Raw genomic sequence first — 26,114 nt, 5'->3', positions numbered from 1 at the left:
TGGGGGGATCCAAAATCAGTGCAGATGATGACTGCAGCCATGAAATTAAAAGACACTTGCTCCTTAAAAGACAAGTTATGACCAACCTAGACAGCATATTAAAAAACAGAGATATTACTTTACCAACAAAGGTCTGTCTAGTCAAAGCTATGGTTTTTCCAGTAGTCATGTATGGATGTGAGAGTTGGACTATAAAGAAAGCTGAGCCCTGAAGAATTGATGCTTTTGAACTGTGGTGTTAGAGAAGACTCTTGAGAGTCCCTTGGACTGAAGGAGATCCATCCAGTCCATTCTAAAGGAGATCAGTCCTGGATATTCACTGGAAGGACTGATGCTGAAAGGTGAAACTGCAATACTTTGGCCACATGATGCAAAGAACTGACTCATTGGAAATGACTCTGATGCTGGGTCTTTTCGTCTCCTTTTATATTTTCAACAATTCAGTGGATGTAATGATTACTTTAAAATGCCTTCAGGATCCTGCTCAACCATCACTGCCTGACCTTTATAATATCAGATCCATGCTATCTAATTAATTCCTACTTGTTAAATGAAGGAATAGATTAATAAATGCATGCATGAATACAAGCTTACATGCGTAAGAAATAGGATTGCTTCCTTAGGCTTAGAAAAATACCTCTGTCTTAAACATGGGCCAAGACAGAAAATTTTTTTGCTGTTTTTTTAATTTATTTATTTTTACTTGAAGGATAATTGCTCCACAATATTGCATTGGCTTCTGCCATACATCAACATGAATCAGCCATAGGCTCTGTAACAATCAAGACAGAATATCTGCCTGCGCTATGATTTAATGGATTTGTCATGGATCCCTTGTCTAACTCAATGAAACTAAGCCATGCCCTGCAGGGCCACCCAAGCCAGGGGCGGGGCATGGTGGAGAGGTCTGACAGAACGTGGTCCACTGGAGAAGGGAATGGCAAACCACTTCAGTATTTTTGCCTTGAGAATCCCATGAACAGTATGAAAAGGCACAATGATAGGATACCAAAAGAGGAACTTCCCAGGTCAGTAGGTGCCCAATGTGCTACTGGAGATCAGTGGAGAAATAACTCCAGAAAGAATGAAGGGATGGAGCCAAAGCAAAAACAATACTCAGTTGTGGATGTGACTGGTGATAGAAGCAAGATCCGATGCTGTAAAGAGCAATATTGCATAGGAACCTGGAATGTCAGGTCCATGAATCATGGCAAATTGGAAGTGGTCAAACAGGAGATGGCAAGAGTGAACGTCGACATTCTAGGAATCAGTGAACTAAAATGGACTGGAATGGGTGAATTTAACTCAGATGACCATTATATCTACTACTGCGGGCAGGAATCCCTCAGAAGAAATGGAGTAACCACCATGGTCAACAAAAGAGTCCGAAATGCAGTACTTGGGTGCAATCTCAAAAACGACAGAATGATCTCTGTTCGTTTCCAAGGCAAACCATTCAATGTCACAGTTATCCAAGTCTATGCCCCAACCAGTAACGCTGAAGAAGCTGAAGCTGAACAGTTCTATGAAGACCTACAAGACCTTTTAGAACTAACACCCAAAAAAGATGTCTTTTTCATTATAGGGGACTGGAATGCAAAAGTAGGAAGTCAAGAAACACCTGGAGTAACAGGCAAATTTGGCCTTGGAATGCAGAATGAAGCAGGGCAAAGACTAATAGAGTTTTGCCAAGAAAATGCACTGGTCATAGCAAACATCCTCTTCCAACAACACAAGAGAAGACTCTACACATGGACATCACCAGATGGTCAACACCGAAATCAGATTGATTATCTTCTTTGCAGCCAAAGATGGAGAAGCTCTATATAGTCAACAAAAACAAGACCAGGAGCTGACTGTGGCTCAGATCATGAACTCCTTATTGCCAAATTCAGACTTCAATTGAAGAAAGTGGGGAAAACCACTAGACCATTCAGGTGTGACGTAAATCAAATCCCTTATGATTATGCAGTGGAAGTGAGAAACAGATTTAAGGGCCTAGATCTGATAGACAGAGTGCCTGATGAACTATGGAATGAGGTTTGTGACATTGTACAGGAGACAGGGATCAAGACCATCCCCATGGAAAAGAAATGCAAAAAAGCAAAACGGCTGTCTGGGGAGGCCTTACAAATAGCTGTGAAAAGAAGAGAGGTGAAAAGCAAAGGAGAAAAGGAAAGATATAAGCATCTGAATGCAGAATTCCAAAGAATACCAAGAAGAGATAAGAAAGCCTTCCTCAGCAATCAAGGCAAAGAAATGGAGGAAAACAACAGAATGGGAAAGACTAGAGAGATCTTCAAGAAAATTAGAGACACCAAGGGAACATTTCATGCAAAGATGGGCTTGATAAAGGACAGAAATGGTATGGACCTAACAGAAGCAGAAGATATTAAGAAGAGGTGGCAAGAATACACAGAAGAACTGTACAAAAAAGATCTTCATGACCAAGATAATCATGATGGTGTGATCACTCATCTAGAGCCAGACATCCTGGAATGTGAAGCCAAGTGGGCCTTAGGAAGCATCACTATGAACAAAGCTAGTGGAGGTGATGGAATTCCAGTGGAGCTATTTCAAATCCTGAAAGATGATGCTGTGAAAGTGCTGCATTCAATATGCCAGCCAATTTGGAAAACTCAGCAGTGGCCACAGGACTGGAAAAGGTCAGTTTTCATTCCAATCCCAAAGAAAGGCAATGGCAAAGAATGCTCAAACTACTGCACAATTGCACTCATCATACACACTTGTAAAGTAATGCTCAAAATTCTCCAAGCCAGGCTTCAAGCAATACGTGAACCGTGAACTTCCAGATGTTCCAGTTGGTTTTAGAATAGGCCAAGGAACCAGAGATCAAATTGCCAACATCTGCTGGATCATGGAAAAAGCAAGAGTGTTCTAGAAAAACATCTATTTCTGCTTTATTGACTATGCCAAAGCCTTTGACTGTGCGGATCACAATAAACTGTGGAAAATTCTGAAAGAGATGGGAATACCTCTTGAGAAACCTATATGCAGGTCAGGAAGCAACAGTTAGAACTGGACATGGAACAACAGACTGCTTCCAAATAGGAAAAGGAGTACGTCAAGGCTATATATTGTCACCCTGCTTATTTAACTTATATGCAGAGTACATCATGAGAAACGCTGGACTGGAGGAAGCACAAGCTGGAGTCATGATTGCCAGGAGAAATATCAATAACCTAAGATATGCCGATGACACCACCCTTATGGCAGAAAGTGAAGAGGAGCTAAAAAGCCTCTTGATGAAAGTGAAAGAGGAGAGTGAAAAAGTTGGCTTAAAGCTCAACATTCAGAAAACGAAGATTAGGGCATCTGGTCCCATCACTTCATGGGAAATAGATGGGCTAACAGTGGAAACAGTGTCAGACTTTATTTTTGGGGGCTCCAAAATCACTGCAGATGGTGATTGCAGCCATGAAATTAAAAGACGCTTACTCCTTGGAAGAAAAGTTATGACCAACCTAGATAGCATATTCAAAAGCAGAGACATTACTTTGCCAACAAAGGTCCGTCTAGTCAAGGCTATGGTTTTTCCAGTGGTCATGTATGGATGTAAGAGTTGGACTGTGAAGAAGGCTGAGTGCCGAAGAATTGATGCTTTTGAACTGAGGTGTTGGAGAAGACTCTTGAGAGTCCCTTGGACTGCAAGGAGATCCAACCAGTCCATTCTGAAGAAGATCAGCCCTGGGATTTCTTTGGAGGGAATGATGCTAAAGCTGAAACTCCAGTCCTTTGGCCACCTCATGCGAAGCGTTGACTCTTTGGAAAAGACTCTGATGCTGGGAGGTATTGGGGGCAGGAGGAGAAGAGGACGACAGAGGATGAGATGGCTGGATGGCATCACTGACTTGATGGACATGAGTCTGAGTGAACTCTGGGAGATGGTGATGGACAGGGAGGCCTGGCGTGCTGTGATTCATGGGGTCGCAGAGTCAGACATGACAGCGACTGAACTGGACTGAACTGAATGGGTCCCTTCCCACCCTAGTTGTGGTTATCTTACTTTGGGTCGTCATCTACCAGTTGCTTGAATACTGCTGTCACTTAGAATCCTAATTTTTCTTTACCAGTTGTATCTCCTTGCATTCATTTGCATTAACTGGAATTGTCTCTCTCAAGCTGTCTACTCACAGAGCATCCATCCCCTTGTTACACAGGGCCCCTCTTTGTGAGCAGGAGCCTCTGAGTCACAATATTGTATTCCACTTGAATCCATAGAGAATATACACCAGAGCAGTTGTTGTCACTGTGAGTACCACATAAATAGGTTCTTCATCAACTCCAGCATCCAAATATCTACCTTTCCAGTGTGGCTGTCTTGAACTTTTCCAAGTTCAACTGATGCTGAAGCTCTTCTGTTTTCCCCAGGGAGGGACAGAGGACTCGACTCTTGGCCAGAGCTGCTGCAGATGGTCTCCCTGCTGGATCAGGGTGGATCATGCTCTGATGAGGTGGGACCAAAAGGGAGGAAACAGAAGCTTCATTCTTGAGAAAATCTCCCCACCCAACCAACTCCAATCCAGCTTCTGCTGGTGGGTTTTTTGAAACTCAATTCTTTGTGCAAAGGAAAGAAATAAATGAAAACTTAGCTCCACCCAGGACAGAAATACTATCCTTATGTGATAGCATCCATCATCCATACATTTGACTTTCTCAAGTATCCTCTTTTAAAGCTGACTGAATGATGAACTAGTCTAACGCCTTAATTTTCAACAGAGGAAACTGAGGTCCTGAGATAAAGTGGCTTGTCCGAGTTATTGACAGGACCAAGACTAAAACCTGGGTTACCCAACTGCTAGTTCAGCTCACTTACTTCCATCATGTGTCCATTTTTCACTTAAAATTAATTAAGGATATCCCACCATGACAGTATTCCTACAGCCTTTGTCTTCAGAGGATGTCTAGAGCCTAAGACGACTGGAATACAGTAGAAAATACCTCATTGTAAACAGCAATTAGTGTCAAATAATGAAGAAAACACTGACCCTTCCATTTGAGGAGCAACGTTCAGAGTCCGCTCCACTACTTAGTATGTAGCCTTGAGCAAGTCACAACACTTTGCTGAAACTCAGTCTTCCTTTACTGGCATTTGGAATAGCAATATTCACCTTCTGGACTGTTGTGAGAATTAAATGAATTAGCATAGACTTATTACCTAGCACAGGACCAACACTGAGCTCCTCAGTAAGTATAAGTATCAACTAACTCTAAGGACGATTTACACATAGAAATAGGTGGACATCTATTTGCCAAGACATTAAAAAAAAACATTTCCATCTTTTCTTCACAAGAGACAGCACCTTGAGTAGTTGGTGGAATTCCCTGGAGAGCTCCTGAGGAATGTCTGGAAGGTTCCCGTCACGAATGTGATGCCACTCGGTGCCGTTGGTGGGCAACGACTCTGCTCCTGCAGCCACCGCGATGGTCAACCCCAAGGCAAACGTGTCTGCTTTGGGGAGGTGCTGATAATTCTTCAAAACAGAAGAAGACAGGAAGGCTGGTTAGTTTGCCAAGTGAGGCGAGTCTAGACTAAAACACAACTGGTAAGAGAGTTCCTTGAACACACACGACCTTAAACAGACACAGTGGGCAGGCCATATCTGCTATGGTTAGTAGTCTCTTCCTAGAGAAGACAGAGGACAGGGCATCAATCCACCTGAGTAATACTGCCCTGGTCCTGGGAACCCAAAGCTGGTGCTCTGTGATGGCCTAGATGGGTGGGATGGAGAATGAGGTGGGAGGGCAGCTTAGGAGGGGGAGGACGTATGTGTACCTATGGCTGGTTCATGTTGATGTATAGCAGAAACCATCACAATATTGTATAGTAATTAAACTCCAATTAACAATTAAATAAAATTTTTTAAAAAATATGCTGCCCTCAAGAGTCAGAGGCAGAATCTCAGCACTCTTTTGTTCCCTCAGTTTCAAAAAGGCTTGAAACTTAGATTGACTGATCATAAAGAGGAAAGACTCCTCTTTGTTCCCCCAACTATCACCCTGTAGAAAGTTATATCCTTCCTAGGCCAGACTCATAGACATGTTAAAAGATGAGCAATAACTGAAGGCCATTTCAGTGACCAAGGCTGGTGGTGCTGTCAAAAGGCTAGTCTCATAATAAAGGTTGGGTTGGACCAATAAAGGCTTCCTTCCTGCTAGGAAATTCATAATGCTAAGAATTCTAAAAAATGTTAGAGATAGCAAAAGAACTTTACAAAAAAACAGCAAAAATGTTGATTAATCCATTGATTGAGCCACCCTCTCTGCAAACATTTCAATGGACTATTAAAAACCCTTTGTTCCCCAAATCTATACCTCTTGCAAAATCTCATTAGCCAGGAAGCGACTGTCCCCCTCTTCCACTTTGGGATTGCTTATTGATGTCACATGACCCAAGTCACCTAAAAAAAGAAAAAAGTAGAGTTCTTTCAAAGCATGTTTTTCTTAAAACTGGAATAAATGGATTAGAGTCATCAGCATACATTTTGTAGGATAAGAGTATACCAATCAAGTTACAAAACAGACTCGCCAATTTTATACATCACATCAGCAGAGAGAAACCAATCAGCTTCATTTTCAGCCTCTTCCAGGACTATGGGAGAGTCACTTTCCATCTTATGACAAATGAAGATGTTACCTGAAAAAAAATATAGAACTGTCGCAAGGAATGATTCCTAAACCTTTTCACCTCAAAGATTCTTTTCTGTAAATGACATTTCAATCATCCTCCTCTTCTGTGTGTGCAGGTAACAAGACTACCCAGGTTTCTTTTCTTCCATGGAATCTCTCACACTACTTCCAAACAGCTCAGCGATTGATAATACCTATTTCAGTGGAACTTAAACCTCAAACCTCTTTGAAGAGGCTGGTGACCTCAAAACAAAGAAATAATCAACAACACAGGATAGTAACAACATTTCCTTGTATTTCACATGAATGAGTGCCTTAACCCACTAGTTGTAAACAGTCAGGATGGAGTCTCTTATCTATGCAATAAATTCAATACTTATTTTCATACTTGGGCTTCACTATCTGAGAGTCTTTTCTTTCTGTCCTCTTGGCGCAATGGGAAAGTAGTTAAAGCTGTTTGACTGAAATGTGGGCAGGGGGAGAGGGACGTGGAGGGATTCTGCCAGCTAACAGCCTCTTTGACAGTCATGTAGGCACAGATTCTGACAATAATGGGGAAGGAATTCAATACGGCCAGAGGAGCAGAGGAGAGCTGGACTGACTTGGCTTGATGTCCAGGTGCACCATGCCGGAGTTGTGGATGTATTTGAGCCCGAGGGAAATCTGTAGAAGGATGTCCTTGAGTCTGGGCTCTGGGAAATGATTGCCAGACTTTGCGTTTTCAGTTACTGCAGCCTGCAAGCTCCCACCTAGGAAAGAACAACAGAATAGCCCCACCGAGTGAGAGAAAAAGGTGTGAATCTTATACATGAAAGCCTAGTACATATTCAATACATTCCTCATGAATGAACTCAGTCGAACAAGTCTCAACTGCTTCAGTGTCGGTGTGATATTATGTCTCTCCCATAGACAGAATATCAGCTCCCTGTCTATACCACAAACATATTGGAAAGAATAATTAAGGACCTTTAAGGAGCAAAAAGAAAATGCTATATCCTAGGTAGCTAATATGTGGCTCTATTGCCTTGAGTATGCCCCCAACTAACATTTAAAAAGCTTCACCTTGTTATCAAGAGAAGATCAGTCAGGCCTAGTCATATAGCTACTATGGTATCGATGAATAATTCCATGTTGGTGTCAAGCTAGTGATTATAGGCCATTAGTAACTTTAATGTAATTGATTTCAAGTTTCCTTCCATTAAAACATATATCACGAAATAAGAGCATTTAATGATGGCTGACCCAAAGAAAATATAAAACCTCCATGTACACCTAAACCCTCTTTGAGCCACTGTGTTTATCAACTCTATTACTGCTATCAATAAAAAGATAAGCCCTGAGCTCATCTGACTACCTGACCTCAGATGCCCCTGCCCTAAAGTATTAGAATGCTTCTGAACCTTTTGATTCATTAATTAGCATTTGTCTGTAGCCTCCTCAGTCAAATTAGAGAATTCTGGGACCCCCATCAGTTATAAGGCCTGTAAATCCCCCCTTCAGGTGTGTATCAGAACAGTAGGGTCTGAGGTGGTAACTGTACTTTTAAGGAAATCTATATTTAAAAATCTCTAATGTAAAATTGAATGTAAAGGTTGAACTGCCACATTCAAATAAATTCAGAACGGAGAATTCAGCACCTTTCAGAAACCAAAAAAAAAGGGGGGGCTAAATAGAAGGTTTTTGTTTTTCCCTGGAAATGTCCTTAGGAAAGAATTTATGAACTGTAGGTGACATTAAAAAGGAAGAATAAGTCAAGAGTGCATTGGGGTTGTTATAAACAAAGCCACCTTGAGGCTAAGTTTGCAGATGAGTTTATGAGATGTGATGGAGGAAAAGGGAGGTTGCATCAAAGCCCCTGGGTCTCCACTAGCCTGGCTGTTCCTGTAGGACAGGCCCACAGCTCATTCATCCTTCCTGTCCCATGGTCTGTCATGTAATCAGTATTTTGTGAACTGAATGTCTATCCTAGTAACAGAGGGAAAAGACTAAGTGAAGGCCCCTATGAAATGCATGGAAAGAAATAAGCTTCGTGAGTTACTTAGCATTCCTTTAATATGTTCCTTTAGATTATAAGTATAGGGATTTCTAATCCCCTGAAGTGTGATGGGTATTTAGTAAGGGGAACTGGACCAGTGATCGCAGCACTTTCAATTACTTAGAATCTCTATAGGTAGTGTTAAAGTTAGCCAAGTGATAAAACAGAAGAAGAGAAGTTACTGAAAAGTACTCATTCATATGACTGTATTAGAATATCCTTATTTTGCTTGAGCTAAAACTGATCGTCCACACACTCTTGTAGAACAGCATAATGAACTGTTCTTTACTAAACAGTATTAACAAGAAGTAGCCATTGACAGGGGGCTTCCCCAGGGACTCAGATGGTCAAGAATCCACCTGCCATGCGGAAGACCCAGGTTCAATCCCTGGATCGGGAAGATCCCCTGGAGAAGGGAATGGCTACCCATCCAGTATTCTTGCCTGGAGAATTCCACGTACAGAGGAAACTGGAGGGCTACAGTCTGTGAGGTCGCAAAGAGTCAGACATGACTGAGTGACTAACACGTTTCACTTCACTTTCATGCATTTACAGACATAGCAATAGTGAATGAACTGTAAGCTTCATCCCTCTTAATCCACCCGGGTGCACTGAAGCCTTAGCTCCGTAACCCAAGGTAGCCCCTGGCGTTGGCTCGGTGCCTTAGGAGGAATATGGCCAGCTCCTGGGCAGTTCTTTTCAAACCATCTTTGTGAGATGAGTTGCTGAATTCCTTCCTTTAGATAAATGTATTCGCCCCACTTGGTAGGAGAAAAGATACTTCAGAAAAATATATCCTTGTTTTCCTGTCTGCTCATAAGACCTAACAGATGCCAAATCAAAGAAATAGCAAATACCTTCTGACAATGAAATGCAAAAAGCAGGCCAACAGTTCAACAGCACGTCTTATTTATGTTTTTGTATTCTCACTATGCTTCTTTGCTGCCAACCACACAAGCCTACTTTTCTGCTGGGAAAATAGTCCCTTAACTGGTGGGAAAATATAACCTGTATTCATGGTGCTCCAACTTCTGGATGTCATATCACTTGAGCAAATGTGAGACCAGTATTCTAGGGGATCGTGCTCTGTAAAACTTCTATGCCAGAAGATGTCACAAGAAAACACTGTGATTAGGGAGAGATTGGGCTTCCCCGGTGGTACTAGTGGTAAAGAACCTGCCTGCCAAAGCAGGAGATGTAAGACACATGGGTTTGATCCCTGAATCGGGAAGATCCCCTGGAGGAGGGCATGGCAACCCACACCAGTATTCTTGTCTGGAGAATCCCATGGACAGAGGAGCCTGCGGAACTACAGCCTATAGGGTCACAATGAGTCGGAGATGACTGAAGCGACTGAGCACACACACACGCAGGGAGAGAGTAATTATCCAGCGCTGAGCCGGTTAGAAGCCTGGTTGTTGCAGAATCAGCCGGCTACTGGAGACCTCAGATTTCTGAGGCTGGCCCAGAGGTGACCTTGTAGGGGACCTTGGCTAGGGTGGCGGAGAGGGCGGAAACTTCTGATTGGTTCAGGGTTTATGAGGGACAAGAGGGAAATCAGATGACTGTTAGTCTCTCACAGTTAAAATCTATGTTATCTACATCGTCTAATTTATAATTGAAATTAAAACTGTCACCATGCATGTTCCAGCCTGACTGCTTATGAGAGGCTGGGTAGAGGGGTTTGGGTCGATATGGGTGGGTAAGGGTGAGTATTGGGAAACAGGGCATAGGATGAAGAGGTGAGACGGAGGAGGAAGGGGAGGATGTGGGCTGAGGGAAAGAAGCCCCGGCTACCTGACACACACTTGGGATTTCTTATCCTTTACTTAGACCCACTCCGGTATTCTTGCCTGGAGAATCCCACGGACAGAGGAGCCTGACAGGCTACAGTCCATGGGGTCGCAAGAGTGTGACACCGTTTAGCAACTAGACCACCAGCACCACCGTGAAGAGTCTCAACATGGATTATCCTCAACGACAAACAAGATTTGCATGTGTCCAACTCTGTGCGACCCTATGCGCTGCAGCCTGCCAGGCTTCTCTGTCCGTGGGATTCTCCAGGCAAGAGTACTGGAGTGGGCTGCTGAGCCGTCTTTCAGAGGGCCTTCCCGACCCAGGGATCAAACTTATGTCTCTTACGTCTACCCTCATTGGCCTGCGGGGTCCTTTACCACTAGCACCACCCGGGAAGTCCCACAAAAGGGCATGCTTTATTTTCCATTATCAGTTCACATTTGAAAGGTTCAATGTATGTGAATTAGATTTTGCTAAATCACAGTTACGTTTGAGTTGACAAGTATTGAGTGAAGTTAACTGAAGCACCACAATGAACAAACCCTGATTTCCCATAGTATCTTACATCTAGTCCACACTCGCTGCCTGGCTTTCAACGCCCACTACAGGCTTCCCACACTTCACCTTGCTGGTCTGATTTCGTCCTTACAGGGGTCAGCTCAGTCCTGTTTAGTCTCCTTTCTATCTACTAGGCCAGACGCAAGGCCAGTACCATGCTTCCAGCCTGCATGCTGGTCTTCCCTCTGCTTCCATAAGCTCAAGGAATCCTCCTGCAAGGTCTCGTTCAAGTCTTAGCTCCTTCATGACATTTTCTCAGGCTATGCTAATAGCAAGTATTACCATGTTCTTACTGTGTATTCAGACTTAATGATGTGCTAGCATTTGACACACACCGTTGCTAATTTCGCAAATGACTCCATTAAGTAAATATTACTGTCTCTTTACTCAGTGAGATTAAATGATGACTCAGTGATCCTGAGAGAACTGAAGTGAAGTGAAAGTCACTCAGTCGTGTCTGACTCTTTGCAACCCCATGGACTGCATAGTCCATGGAATTCTCCAGGCCAGAATACTGGAGTGGGTAGCCTTTCCCTTCTCCAGGGGATCTTCCCAACCCAGGGATCGAACCTAGGTCTCCTGCATTGCAAGCAAATTCTTTACCAGCTGAGCCACAAGGGAAGCCCAAAAATACTGGGGTCGGTAGCCTATCCCTTTTCTCCAGGAGATCTTCCCCACCCAGGAATCAAACTGGGGTCTCCTGCATGGCAGGCAGGTTCTTTACCAACTGAGCTGTGTGACAGAGCTGGGCTTTGAGCTCCAGTCTGCCGACTCTAAAGCTCAGGCCCATCCCACACTCCCAGCTACCTTTGCCCACATTCCCCCTCTCTGGCCACTTTCTGTGCTCATTATAAGAGAGCAAATGGAATAAAGCTTCTTGAAGTAAGGACTTACCTCACTCCACAGGATTTTGCACCCGAGAGCTTAATACAGTGTCAAGCCCGAAGAAGATATTCAAATGTTGAAAAGAATGAGATCATTTTGTAATAGATTGCTTCATCTTATTCTTTTTGATAATTTGAAATTTTTACATTGCCCCAGTTAAAATTTTACATTGCCCACAGGTTAAAATTAGTTAATTTTGCTTTATTGACTGATCTTTAAATTTGATGTTATCTTTGTTAATAGGTAAATGTTATGGAAATAAAATCAATCTTCTCTATAGAGAGAGGGAAGAAAAAAAGAATAGGGACCCTCAGGTTATGATAAGAAGAAATTAAGAGAAGATGATTAAAAACAAGGTCTCAACTACTCAATCACAAGTATAAGGAAAGGGTCCATTTTGTTTTAACCCAAAGAAACTATTAGAAAAAGGGATTTTGGCTGAGCTTATTAAAGAAAAAAACTCATGAAGTTCACAAGTAAGGCTATGGGAAAATCAGGCTATAAGGAAATAACAAGGAAGATGCCAAATTATTATTTTGTAGAATATGTGTACCATTTTCTATGCTTCTAGCATCTCATGTTATTTACTCACCTACTGGTGAAAGTAATCATGTATACAGTGTTGAAGCTTTATCACTGATCACTGTCCTCAAAAGCCAGTCTGTCTGGTGGTAACTAAACTTACCCAAAGACAGACTGCACCATTAAAAAAAAACTCAGGGTAGGTGTATATGTTGAGGGGATGCCATTATCCAGTATTGTGAAGTCTCTCAGTCGTGTCTGACTCTTCGTGACCCCATAGACTGTAGCCCACCAGGCTCCTCCATCCATGGGATTCTCCTGGCAAGAATACTGCAGTGGGTTTCTATTTCCTTCTACAAATTATTGGGGCTAAAATACGTATTACAAAATGTGGATGTATCCTAAAACAATGACGAGCTTCTATCCAATTGATAGCTCTTTCCTACTATATCACTAGACGTTTTGATAAAAATGCATTTCCAAGAATAACAATACATAACTGCTGTTATGTAACCCCTTAATTATAGATAAGAACTATTAAATCGTGAGTTAGAAATATGTTAATCCAAAGGACCATGCTTTGTGATTTAAGTAGCTCAGAAAAAAGTTTTACTGGTTACAATGTACACATAGTCCTGAAGGACCTAGGAGGATGTATCTGAATCACTAGATTTCAGTCCCAGCACCCCACCCCATGCCCCTACTCTTGTGAGAACACTTAAAGCTCCAAAGTAAGCAGCAGCAAGAAACGTGAACAATCCCCAAACACAGGAATCCACTTCCAAATTAATCAAAAGTTGGCTATGTAAGTTTACCACTCCCTCCTCCAAAATAGTAGAGACTATGGCTTACATCTTTTAGAGCACCTAGTAAATGGTAAAAAGATGATTTATCATCCAAACCACTAGCATAAAAGCTTTCTAAGTATTAAAGTGTGAAGGACGTGATAGCTCCTATGTACCAACTACACATCAGCTTTGAAAGAAACACCTAATAGCATAAGCCTGAGATTCCTTTCCAGCCCAACTCATTTCCTCCAGCTCTCTGCTTCCAAGCAAACCAGTAGTACAGACTTTTAGATATGATTCTGCTATACCTGCTATTAAGTACAAGAAGGAAGCAAAGAGTTTTTTCCCCAAAGACTTAAAAGCTAATCCTCCTTCTCCATAGATATGAGCCCACATACGTACCATTGCAGTATTCATTTTGAATGATCATGTAGTCATCTTCTGCCCACGCAGAGTAGTAACGAACCACATGCGGGTGGTGTCCCAGCACTGCATGGGCATAAACTTCATGCATAGCCAGAGTCCTAAGAGATGGGAAAGCACTGAGGAAACTGAAAACAATACACATACAAATTCTTTAAAGGCGAGATATGAGGCATTATTCACAGTGGCAGAACATTTGCTGAATGCTCACTGCTTGCTTACTTACTATCTTATCACATTTAATGTTTGTAACTCCTCTATATGATACAGTGACAAGGATGAAGCCTTTAAAAGGTTAAGTGACTGGCCCAAAGTTGAGCTGGTGATAGCAGATCTAAGACCAGAACCTTGGTTGTCCTGGGCCCAAGCCCACAGTTTTTTGATTGAACAGGATATATGTAGAGAGGAATCTTAGGTGTTCATTACCTCAGGAGCAGACTTGTTTTGATTCTAATTTTCACAATCTAAAAACCCTGATGGGCTTAACAAGAAATGGACTTGATTGTGGGCATTGTGATGGGCCCTCTACCATCCCTATGAAAGCTAGACAGTTGCTATGTGTGTGCTTAGTCGCTCAGTCATGTCCAACTCTTTGCGACCCCTTGGACTGTAGTCTGCCAGGCTCCTGTGTCCTTGGAATTTTCCAGGCAAGATTACTGGAGTGGGTTGCCATTTCCTACTCCAGGGCATCTGCCAGACCCAGGGATCCAACCCGGGTCTCCCGTTTCTCCTGAATTGCAGGCAGATTCTTTACCCACCGAGATGACAGGGAAGCCTTAATTATAGTCAGTACTAAACTCTGCTGGTATGATGTAGCCACAGGGACAGTCCTGAAGACAGATGTCCATTATAGAATGGAAAATCCAACACACAAAAAAAGAAGCAAAATGCAGTGCTTGATCGATTTTAGTATATAAATGAAGAATTCCAAAGACTAATTTCAGATTCAGCATTTTAGTATTATATTTCCCAGAGTTCACAAAAAGCAATGACTGAATCTGAAAATACTTATTTTCCTTGTGAAAAGGAAGAACTTTTGAACAATTAGTTCTAGGAATGAAATTTAAATTTTTGTTAGTTTTTCCTGGCTTGGAGTTTTTCAAACTTGACTATTGAATTTATTATTAATACAAAGTAGTGGAAACAGTGTCAGACTATTTTTGGGGGGCTCCAAAATCACTGCAGATGGTGATTGCGGCCATGAAATGAAAAGAGGCTTACTCCTTGGAAGGAAAGTTATGACCAACCTAGATAGCATATTCAAAAGCAGAGACATTACTTTGCCGACTAAGGTCCATCTAGTCAAGGCTATGGTTTTTCCAGTGGTCATGTATGGATGTGAGAGTTGGACTGAGAAGAAGGCTGAGCGCTGAAGAATTGATGCTTTTGAACTGTGGTGTTGGAGAAGACTCTTGAGAGTCCCTTGGACTGCAAGGAGATCCAACCAGTCCATTCTGAAGAAGATCAGCCCTGGGTATTCTTTGGAAGGAATGATGCTAAAGCTGAAACTCCAGTACTTTGGCCACCTCATGCGAAGAGTTGACTCATTGGAAAAGACTCTGATGCTGGGAGGGATTGGGGGCAGGAGGAGAAGGGGACGACCGAGGATGAGATGGCTGGATGGCATCACTGACTCGATGAACGCGAGTCTGAGTGAACTCCAGGAGTTGGTGATGGACAGGGAGGCCTGGCGTGCTGTGATTCATGGGGTCGCAAAGAGTCGGACATGACTGAGCGACTGAACTGAACTGAACTGAGAGATAACCAGTGAGTTAACAATAACTCACTGGTTGGTAGTATTTCTGATGAACTAAACAGATACCAGAAGATCCTTTCCTAAATCCATTCATTAGAAAAAAAAGTAGTAAGACCAGCAGTAAAAGCCATGAGAAATACAAAAAAAAAAAAAAAAAAAAAACCACAGCACAATTCCAATTGCTTGTGGTATATTTCAGGAAATAACTTATCTCTGATCTTGAAAATTCAGAAAGGTTACAAATGTGAGACAACTTTCAGTGGTAAGGTTGACTCTTGAAAAGTAGCAAATGACATCAGTGCTCTTATTCAAAATGTTTTGATAAATCCAAGTGTGTATTTATAGGACATTTTAAAGGTACTCACTCATCTGATAATCCTCCTAAAGGTTTCGTCGAGCGTTTTATTGCATAAACACATCCATCCAGCCTCTTAATGCACTTGTAGACTGTACCAAAGTCCCCGACCCCAATTTTTTCTACCTCCAAGAATTCTTTTTCATAGCGGGAAGCCATGTTGGTTTCTCGTAAAACACATCTCTGAAATATTTTAGCAAAAAGTGAAATATTTTAGAATAAAATTAAGGCATATTAGATCCCTCAATTTCCCTAAGTTTCCAAAAAGACTTTTGAGGCAAATCCATTGGAGTCTGTCTGTGTCAATATTCATGGTGGCAAGAACCACCCCTTTCCCACCGCCCTGCCACACTTGCTGACTACCTTCTCTGTGCCCTTTATAGCCTTCCATACAACTCTGTACCGACACTTCTCTTGGCTAACTTATTAAACCTTACTCTGTATTATTTCCTGTTTGGGTTTTCTTCCCTATGTTTGTCCCTAGAGGGAACACTGCCCCCATAGCCAAAGCTACTGTCCTCAGCGGAAAGGAGTGACGGGCTCTTGGAGGAGGATGCCAAACAGAACACCTCTCTTTGACTCTTGTTTACTTTTCTCACGCTCTGACTGCTGATGTTTCATCTTAAGTGCAATAAACATACTTTTTAGTTTGCTTCCCCCAACGCCTTAGTCTAGAGAACAAAATTGTCAAATTGACTTATTTCAGACTGTGTGCTCAGCTACAGCAACCGCTCCCCCTACTGGCCAACCGTGACATCACTCACTGCTCTTCTAGGTAAGGAACTCGAGCCAAGTCACTGAACTCCTGTATCAGTTTTCTCATTTGTCAGATGAGGATCAGAGCAACTATGTCTCATGGTCCTTTCAAATATTGTATGAAAATTACATGTATCATGAATACATATAAATTCTCAGTAAACAGTAGCTATGATGATGGAAATATCCACAGATTTATAAGAATCTCAGTTCAAACTGATTCATCTCTGTGAAATCACCTTTTCCCAATATCTCCATTAGCAAGAACTTTTCCCATCTAACTTTAAAACCAATCTTCTCTCAGCAGTCCCATACATTGGCACAAACCTGGTCGAATGAATCTGAGGGGGATTCTCAGTAGACAAAGCTACATTTTTTAAATGTTTAAAAAATCTTGACTCTTACCAGCTTTTCATTTTCAACATCCAGGCCCAGTCAGTCTTCATCAACAAGATCGATAATTTTCCTTGCCCTTACCAATCTCAAGCTCAATTTCCTCCACCTCTGGACTTGCTCCAGCTGCCAGCCCTTTCTCTGTCTCCTCTATCAGTAAGATTAGTTTTGTGAAATGATGCCATAGAATGAGACAGACCTAATTGTTTCCCATGAGGAATCCTCACCTTTGATCAGAGGCCTGAAGGCTCTGGTAGTGCTTACCTGCTCCCTTATATCCTCATCTCAGACACCAAGTACCAGCTTACTATCCATATCACCTCTTCCCCATCCTCCTCCCTGCCCTGTACGGACACTGAACATTATAACATCATGAAAACATGCCTACGTCCAACATGTCATCTTGATGGCAATTTAATATTCCACTGACTTTATGGTCTAATTTACTTAACCATTCTTCTATTACTGGATATTTGATACTTCCTCTATTTTCTTTTCTTTTTCTGCTCTTATAGTTAAGGCTGAAACAAACATCTCTGGTGGTAATATTTACGGCATTATTTTCTTAGTTTAGATTATCAAATGAGTGATACTAGATCAAAGATTCTGAACATTATAAAATCAGTAAATATTGACACATTTAAGAGCTAAAACTTTTACATATAAACCTCTGGCTTTACGCTATTTTTCTAGTTTTTTTCTTTTTTTCTTTTTGGACCTTAGATATCTTGATGTTCCTTTTACTTCGGTACCCCAGCAATACAGAACTTTCCCCCAGATCAAAGACAGAAACAGTAGCTTTGAATTTAAGAATAGTCCAAGGTAATGATTCAGCAGTATAGATGTTAGACACTGCCTGAAAAAGTAACAACTAGCTAAGAATATAGACCCTGATAACAGTCCAGATAAATTCACCTGCAAGACATATTTACTACAAGTGTCAAGGTTTGGGGAGGGAGGAAGGGAGGGAGAAAGAAGAGGTATTAGAATGAAATGGCTGTGTTACAACAGCTGGTCCAAAGAGCAGTGCTCACCTTAGCAGGCAGCCCTTGTTCTCCCTTGCCTTCTCCTGGACTGGATTCCTCACTTGGGGGGAAAAAAATGATTATCAATGTATGATTAACACTTACGGACCCTGGTACTGTGCTAGGTTTGGGTACAGTACAAGTAAATAAGACAATTATTCTCCTTCTTCAATCTATTTTTAGAAGCAGGAATAAACAGAACTTTTTAATACAAGAACCTAGGACAGTATGAAAAACAAGACATGAAGGCTACTCTAGATAGTACTATGTACTCTATTTTGAAAGTAAAAGCCTTTCTGCAAAAAAGAGGATATATAAGCTAAGATTCCAAAAATGAGGAGCCAGCTAAGAGAAAAGAAAAAGGGTTTCAGACAAATAGAACAAGGTATGCTGAGATGTGGAGTCAAGAGAGCTTACAGGACATGTGAGAAACTCTAAGGCTGTTCTCCCCCACAGTATAACGCGTCCCAGGCCCTGCTTGCCTTCCCCAGAGCCTGGCCCGTCTTAGGCTCACGAGCTGACTGTAGGCATAGCAAAATGCACTCTAATCCTAGCTAAGATGTTTTCAATTACTTTTCAATAAGCTGAAGTCTCTGATGGATATTCTCTTTTGGCATGAGCAGATGCATTCTGGAATCTTTAAGCAAAATTTCAGTTTCTAGATCAGTTAGGTTTCTTTTCTGGACAAGGACAGGATCAGAATGGCAAATGGAGGACATTATAGTCACACAAAGAAATTGATGCAGGCAAACTTGTGACTTAAATTTAATACTACATTCTGATCTTTATAAAATAACACCACCACAATGAAAAAGAAGGGAAAATACCCTCTCAGAATCATTAAGTGATTTTATGAAAGCATCATCACTTTCAGAGCCAGGAATTCAAATCAGCAGTCTTTTCCTGCTAGCTTCAGTGAGAGATGAATCCATTCACTCTGCAGGTTTACAAAGAATCCTGAAGAGCTAAAAACCAGTGGAATACACAGTAATAAGAATAGACCCAGTGTACTTGTGCTTGAGTCCTATTTACTTAAGATCCAAGAAACAGTATTGAGAAAAACCTATTCTGGCTACAAGGCTGATTAATTTAGGGTCACTGATTCCAAAAGAACACAACACATTAAATGCTCTGTAGACTTTAAGATTGTTAGTTCTACCTTTATTTTGCTGAGTACATCTGAGCACAAAAGACTGGCCTGTTTTAGAGGCGCTTCCATTCTATTAAAAAAAAAAGCAGCACTGAAGATAAAGAAATGTCCTTGAGGGACTTCCTTGATGGTCTTGTGGTTATGATTCCTCATTTCATTAAAGGGGGCGCAGGTTCTCCCATCCGTGGTCAGGGAACTAAAATCCCACATGCTGCCAAAAAATAAATAAATTAAAATGAAAGCAAGTACCCCTTCACTCCCTCACATATGGATAGGGTCACTTAAAAAAAAAAAGCCCCTGAGTAATCTGCAAACTCCTTATATAGCCAATTTCTGCCACCGAGTGACCTTTCTAGAGTAGTCTAGTCAGCTTTGCATCTATTAGCACCTCCAAAAGCAACGCTCTTTTTCTCTTCAGCCAATCTTCCATCACCTGCAGAGGAGTTCGAATTCTGGCTCTGTAGCTCTCATTGCCAGTCATACCACTGAATTCAAAACAGCAATGTACTCTCTGAAATGAGAACGACTCCTTCCCCAACTGCAAGCTTCACTGTAACCAGAGGGGAGCCCTTGAGAGCAATTCCACCGCCTGTTCGACTTCCTAATATTAAAGTCAGATCTTCACTTACTCTGCTCTGCTCTTTCAAAGAGAAAGTATTTTACCGTGCACTTCGTTATGGAAAGGTGTTAGGATCTCTGTGATGAAGAAGGTTATAGCCAACACTGACATTTAGGAAGGAGGGGATACATAAACATGATGTTTATCATTCAAACAGACATTGTTTATTGCTAGTCTTTAACAAATCTCCTTTCCTTTGGACAATAGTAAGACCAGTTCTCAAGAGTCATAACAGGATACTTACAGATCGCCTCGGGTTTTCCTCTTGCCATTGGATTTAAGGAATTGTTTTCTATAGGACTCCGGAGTGAAGGGATTAATGTTGACCAGAGCCAAGGAGGTCATCTCATCGATGAAGGGGCCGGGTGTGAGCTTCAGATGCTTAGAGCTTCGGGGGAGAGGCTTCCCTGTTGAAGAAATCATTGACTGGCTCACCTGGCCCTGAATGAGGATGACAAAAGGCACATCAGAATGGAGTTAATTTAAAAAAAAAAAAAAAAAGATTCTGTATCAGTTAGGTAGTTAACACTTGAACCAAAAAAAAAAGCTATTGTTGAAAGGGATCTTAGAGGGTACCTGGTACAGTACAAACTAGTTGCATGGTGACTAGTCTTCTTGTGAAACATACAGATCCCCAGACTACCTCTAGACATCTTGATTCTTGGGATCCACACAGCAATCTGTACTTTCATTTTAATGTTTTTTTTTAATTGTGGTAAAAGTCACAGAATATAAAACATACTATTTTAACCATACTTACCTGTATGTTACGTTCAATATGTTCGGTGGCAGTAAGTACATTCACGTTGGTGTACAACTCTCACGCAATCTGTACTTACTTGTGTCAAGCTCCACCCCCTTCCCCTGGGCAATTCTGGCTACCCAGCTATGAGACCACCAGTTCTAGTCCTACCTCCAGCTTTTTAAAGGCGACACTGAAGCTTAGACAAACACAAATGACTCTAAAAGACCCGGCACTTTGGTTCCCAGAGTGTATCTTTTAATTTCCCCTCAGTCATTCATTCCAATATCTGTTGCCTCCTAAGTAGCACGTGGGCTTCCCTGGTGGCTCAGACAGTAAAGGATTTGCCTGTAATTCTGGAGACCTGGGTTCTTGCTGGGCTAGGTGCTGAAGGATGCATTCCAGTTCTTAAAAAACATGAAGTCCACTAGTCAGCAGCTCACAACCACTTTGTAAGGGAAAGATTTCATAGACTAAGCATGGAAGAAGTTTCCAATTCCACTTAAAATGTAGCACCAGTTGAGAGGAGCTCCATGAAATGGGGTAGAAAGATTGGAAAAGAATAGTTTAAGCCCTTAAGATGCAAGGCTCTGCAAGGGCTGTAACCAGCATACTAATCCATAGGAAAATGTGCAGGACTTACTACTCCCAGTGGGTACAGTAAAAGAGCACCAGCCTAAAACCTAACCAGAATTAAATCAAACCACAGAGGTAAGAAATCAAAGAATTCTGATGAGACAGCAGCATGCTATCATGACCTAAGCACCAGGAGCCAGAGGAATGGGTGTGTTATAGATTCAAGAGGACAGTAGTAGACCCGGGGGCCAAGATATTACCTCACAGTATAATTACTCTGGGTTTCCCCGGTGGCTCAGATGGTAAAGAATCCGCCTGCAGTGCAGGAGACCCGGGTTCAACCTCTGGGTCAGGAAAATCCCCTGGAGAAGGGAGTGGCTACCCACTTCAGTATTCTTCCTTGGAGAATTCCATGGACAGAAGAGCCTGGCAGACTACAGTCCATGAGGTCACAAAGAGTAGGACACAACTGAGTGCCTAACTATAGCCATTGTGTTGTGAGGCTCTTTCGAAAGGAATTCTACCATTTTGATTGTCTCTGCCCATGACTTTTGAGTGTGAAAGCTGAAGCTAGGTTACAACATGACTCACTACATAGAAAGGTAATTAAAATGTGAGTCTACGAAGAACGTATCCTGAACTTAATAAATACTCATTAAATGATTAATAGAAGCAGAAATGAAGGAAGCAACAGAGTACACATAGTAACCTAACATTGTTTTAAATGAAGGAAAAAGTGGACTCCGTGAAGAGTTCTGATAAGGGCTTGCATAGGTCTTATGCTCACCTGGTGGCTCAGAGGTTAAAGCGTCTGCCCGCAGTGCGGGAGACCTGGGTTCGATCCCTGGGTTGGGAAGATCCCCTGGAGAAGGAAATGGCAACCCACTCCAGTATTCTTGCCTGGAGAATCCCACAGATGCAGTAGACTACACAGTCCATGGGGTCGCAAAGGGTCGGACACGACTGAGCGACTTAACTAACTACATAGGTCTTAGAGTTCAGAGGGTCAACAACCTTGGGGCTATCATTGTTCAAAGCCATCAACAACAATCAACTTTCCCATAAGTTTACTGTAAGTTTACTGTTGAGCACTGGGTCAAAAGAAATAAAACTACACAATATGGTATTTCTCAATGGTCAATGTGATTCAGGAAGCGAATTTAGCATTATAGTAAATCATTTTCTGAAACAGTTGTGTGTGTGTGTGTGTGTGTGTGTGTGATGCTGATTATCACAGAAAATAAAATACACCTGTTGTGTATGAAGCAGTCGGGCACCCACTCCTGGAACAGGGCACATAATTCCAGTTGATACAATTCAAGGACAACAAAAAGGGCCTAGAAACTTTTCAGCTAAAAGTAAGGGAAAGTGTTTGTATCAAGGCAGACAGTACCAGAATTCCTAGTCCAGAAATATGAGGGCTGATTTTGTGAACACCACTTAAAATATAGGGAAAGATATTAATACAGACGTTATTGCCAGAGTGATAGAATTATGAGTAATCCTTTTGAAATCCCAAAGAATACAGTTTGCAAGAAGATTTATGATGAAAATGAGCTCTGCTTGAAAATAAAACAGACTGAAAACATGGAAAGAGGACCAGGTGGAAAGTAAAAGTGTGTCCCATAGAGTACAGCTAGTTCTGTGTAAGTAGCAGCTCTTATGACAGGTGATTAAGAGAAAGTAAGGAAATTTGATGACTAGCTCCTTGACTTTTGAAGATGGTGAGAGAAGGTGGCAACCTCCTGTAAGACACACATCACAGGGACTGAGAAAGACTTTTAAGGCCTAGTACCAACCAGTCCATCCTGAAGGAGGTCAGTGCTGGGTGTTCATTGGAAGGACTGATGCTGAAGCTGAAACTCCAATACTGTGGCCACCTGATGCGAAGAGCTGACTCATTGGAAAAGACCCTGATGCTGGGAGGAATTGGGGGCAGGAGAAGAAGGGGACAACAGAGGATGAGATGGTTGGATGGCATCACCAACTCGATGGACATGAGTCTGAATGAACTCCGGGAGTTGGTGATGTATGGGGAGGCTTGGCGTGCTGTGATTCAAGGGGTCACATAAAGTCAGACACGACTGAGCGGCTGAACTGAACTGAACTGAACCAACTGTTAGCTTCCTGACGCTTGAATCCCTGCTACAGTATTCCTACACTAGTCATCAACTAGTGTTCCATGCATTTAGCCACAGGGAACTTGCTACCTCCTAAGGAAACTCTTCTATATCTAGATAATTCTGCTAGGAAGTCCTTGTGGTAACCTGGTCATTTCACATGATTTCTGGTCCTGTCCCTGCAGCAAGGATGAATTAAGCCAACCCTCCTTCGCTCTGCATCCCTGTCTTTAGTACATGTGTGCTGTGTGTTCAGTCACATGCAACTCTTTGCGGCCCCATGGACTGTAGCCCACAAGGCTCCTCTGTCCATGAGACTTTCCAGGCAAGAATACTGGAGTGGGTTACTATTCCCTTCTCCAGGGGATCTTCCCGACTGAGGGATCCAACCCACAGCTGCTGTTTCTCCTGCACTGGCAGGTTGACTCTTTACCACTGAGCCACCCAGGAAGCCCATGTTTAATATAACATCACCAAGTACCATCACCCTGGCCTCTCTCCTCTGATCGTGATCCCAGCTATATTTTTCATAAAGTGTGTACTTTTTCAGTTGCTTTCCAGTTTCCCTCCCAAGCTCTGTTTTCTTTCTGTCCCTTAAATCTTGGTGTTTCTAGAGTTCCTAACTTGTACCACTTCTCTTCTTACTCTGGCAGACACGTTACATAAACTTAAACACACCCATGGCTTCAACAGCTTCCTAAATACCGGTGATATCCAAGTATAGCTCTCCAACTGGGGTTGTTTTCCTGCAGTGTAGAGCCATGTATCGAACAACTTACACCATATCTCTTTCTCCAAACCCTTACATCCTCTAATGTCACCTACCTTGATTCAAAGTACCACCTACTCAATCAGACAAGCAGGAAGCCTCACAGCCCCTGAGACCACTCCTTTCCCGGCGACCCCTCCCTCAAGTCAGTTACCAGTTCCTAAACATCTCTCAGCTTACCACAGTCCACCACTGTCCTAGTTCAGGCCTTTTTGAGAAAAGGCCCTTCTCTTTTCTCAACAGATCTATTGGGAACACTGCCCTGCCTCACTGGTCTCTCCCACTCCATTCCATCCTTCACATGAAAGTCATGATTTCTCAAAAATGTCTCTGACCAAAACCACTTAACGGCTCTCTCAACACTTTTGGGATAAAATCCTGGTCAAGCTCCTACCTACCTACCTACTCTGGCCCCTCTGCTTGCCCTCTCGCACACCCAGACCCCTGCTGCTCTGAATAACATGGAGTTTTCCAGGTGTGGCATGATCTTTTTCCTCCAGGACTTGGTAGATATTTTTCCCCCGGCCTTGAGTTCTCGATCCTTCTCTTCCTAGCAAACTCCAACTCATTCTGTAAGATTGCTCTCAAATATTGCTTTCTTTGGAAAGGTTCCCTGGTTGTCTTGAGACTTCATGCCTCATTAGTTTTCACCACTCTACCCCTCCTCTAGCATACCTGACCTTAACTTACTATTGCTTACTATTATATATCTTTTTCAATCTGTCTCCCAGAATGACGGAAATAAGAACAAAAATAAACAAATGGGACCTAATTAAACTCAAAAGCCTCTGCACAGCAAAGGAAATCATAAACAAAATCAAAAAACAGACCTCAGATAGGGAGAAAACATTTGCAAATGATGCGATCGACAAGAAATTTAGCCTCCAAAATTGACAAACAGCTCGTGAGGCTTAATATCATTAAAACAAACAATCCAATCAAAAACTGGGCAGAAGACCTGAATAGACATTTGTCAAAAAAAAAAAAGACAGACAGATGGCCAAGAGGCACATGAAAAGATGTTCAACATCACTAATTATTAGAGAAATGCAAGGCAAAAACTACAATGAGCTTTTGCCTCACACCATTTTGAAAGCGCTTGCTGAGGCAGCGCGTGGCTTATCAGCAGAAGGTCTGCGAGCGTATCAAGGTGTTAAAAGTCTTCAGCGAATGGATGAAAATACACATACCATGCCGCCTCCTTGCCTGTGCACTCTTGCTCAGAACCATATGCTCTCAATCCACTCTCCCCCTAATTTCCAAGTGTTAAAAGCATACCTACTTTCATTGACCTTTTTATACTTGCTTTACTTTCATTTCTTTCGTAACCAGCCACTGAGAAGCAATCCACCCAGAGAACTCTGACCATCCCTGGATCACCTACCACGTGGTATCTGCAGACACATCTCCCCTCCTGGAGACTGCCATATGCTCCCAGCCCACAGTGGGTTCTCAAAAAATAAATAGATGATTGATTGGTTATCGGGACCATTGAAAACCCCACAGATGGATGCATGAAGGTATGAAAGTAGCTTGCCTACCACTCAGACAGGAAGCCTGGTATTTCCTGGTAGATGTGGCAGCCACCCTCAGCAGGTACAAAGGAGACCTCTGACAGTGACTGTGCTGCCATCGGAAGCAGAGATGCTATTACCATAATCTTAAGTGCCTCAAGCTCAGCCAGCAGGAAGCAGAGCTAATTCCAGGCCTAAGGCTCTTGTGCCATGGCACCAGTCTATCAGAGGTACCCCTGCCCAATCCTAGCTTTAACAGAATGCATGATACCAGCAAAAGAAAGGAAGATGCTTTCTCGGGACTTTTGCTTGTTTGCCATCCTCAACTTATACAGTAGTATCAATGTCACCTCTTTGTTCACCTATAAGAGCCTGTTCCTCACTAGACCAAGAAAGGGTGAGGACTTCTTTCTGAAAAGAGCATTAGCAAAGATATATATATATATGTTCAAACAGTGAGGTAAACGTATTAGGCAATAATAGTAAATAATCACAGAAAAATAGAGCCAGTTGGCATAATGGAAAGAACAATAGACTAAGCTCCAAAGATTGTGTATCCAGTCCTTTCACTGCCATTGGCTGAATAACAGGCCAGTTTTTCTCCTAAGACCTTGGTTTTCTCATAGGTAGAGTACAGGCTGGGCTTCCCTGGAGGCTCAGTGGTAAAGAATCTGCCTGCC

At 42.3% G+C, this 26,114-nt stretch overlaps 1 protein-coding gene across 1 annotated transcript in view; it reads right to left on the bottom strand.

The window, feature by feature from the left end:
* The window catches only part of WEE2 (WEE2 oocyte meiosis inhibiting kinase), a 29,496-nt gene that overhangs the window by 2,571 nt on the left and 811 nt on the right, over window positions 1-26,114 (bottom strand). Inside the window, exons 2-10 of the mRNA XM_068973312.1 lie at window positions 19,958-20,154; window positions 17,954-18,005; window positions 15,781-15,953; window positions 13,639-13,760; window positions 7,254-7,400; window positions 6,551-6,658; window positions 6,337-6,422; window positions 5,325-5,495; window positions 4,325-4,467 (exon numbers count right to left, since the gene is read on the bottom strand). Coding sequence (XP_068829413.1) covers window positions 4,325-4,467; window positions 5,325-5,495; window positions 6,337-6,422; window positions 6,551-6,658; window positions 7,254-7,400; window positions 13,639-13,760; window positions 15,781-15,953; window positions 17,954-18,005; window positions 19,958-20,154 — 1,199 coding nt within the window. The remainder of the gene's footprint in view (window positions 1-4,324; window positions 4,468-5,324; window positions 5,496-6,336; window positions 6,423-6,550; window positions 6,659-7,253; window positions 7,401-13,638; window positions 13,761-15,780; window positions 15,954-17,953; window positions 18,006-19,957; window positions 20,155-26,114) is intronic.

This window comes from Capricornis sumatraensis, chromosome 5 (assembly GCF_032405125.1).
Source record: "Capricornis sumatraensis isolate serow.1 chromosome 5, serow.2, whole genome shotgun sequence".
NCBI classification, from domain to species: domain Eukaryota; kingdom Metazoa; phylum Chordata; class Mammalia; order Artiodactyla; family Bovidae; genus Capricornis; species Capricornis sumatraensis.
This window is presented reverse-complemented; position numbering and strand designations above follow the sequence as displayed.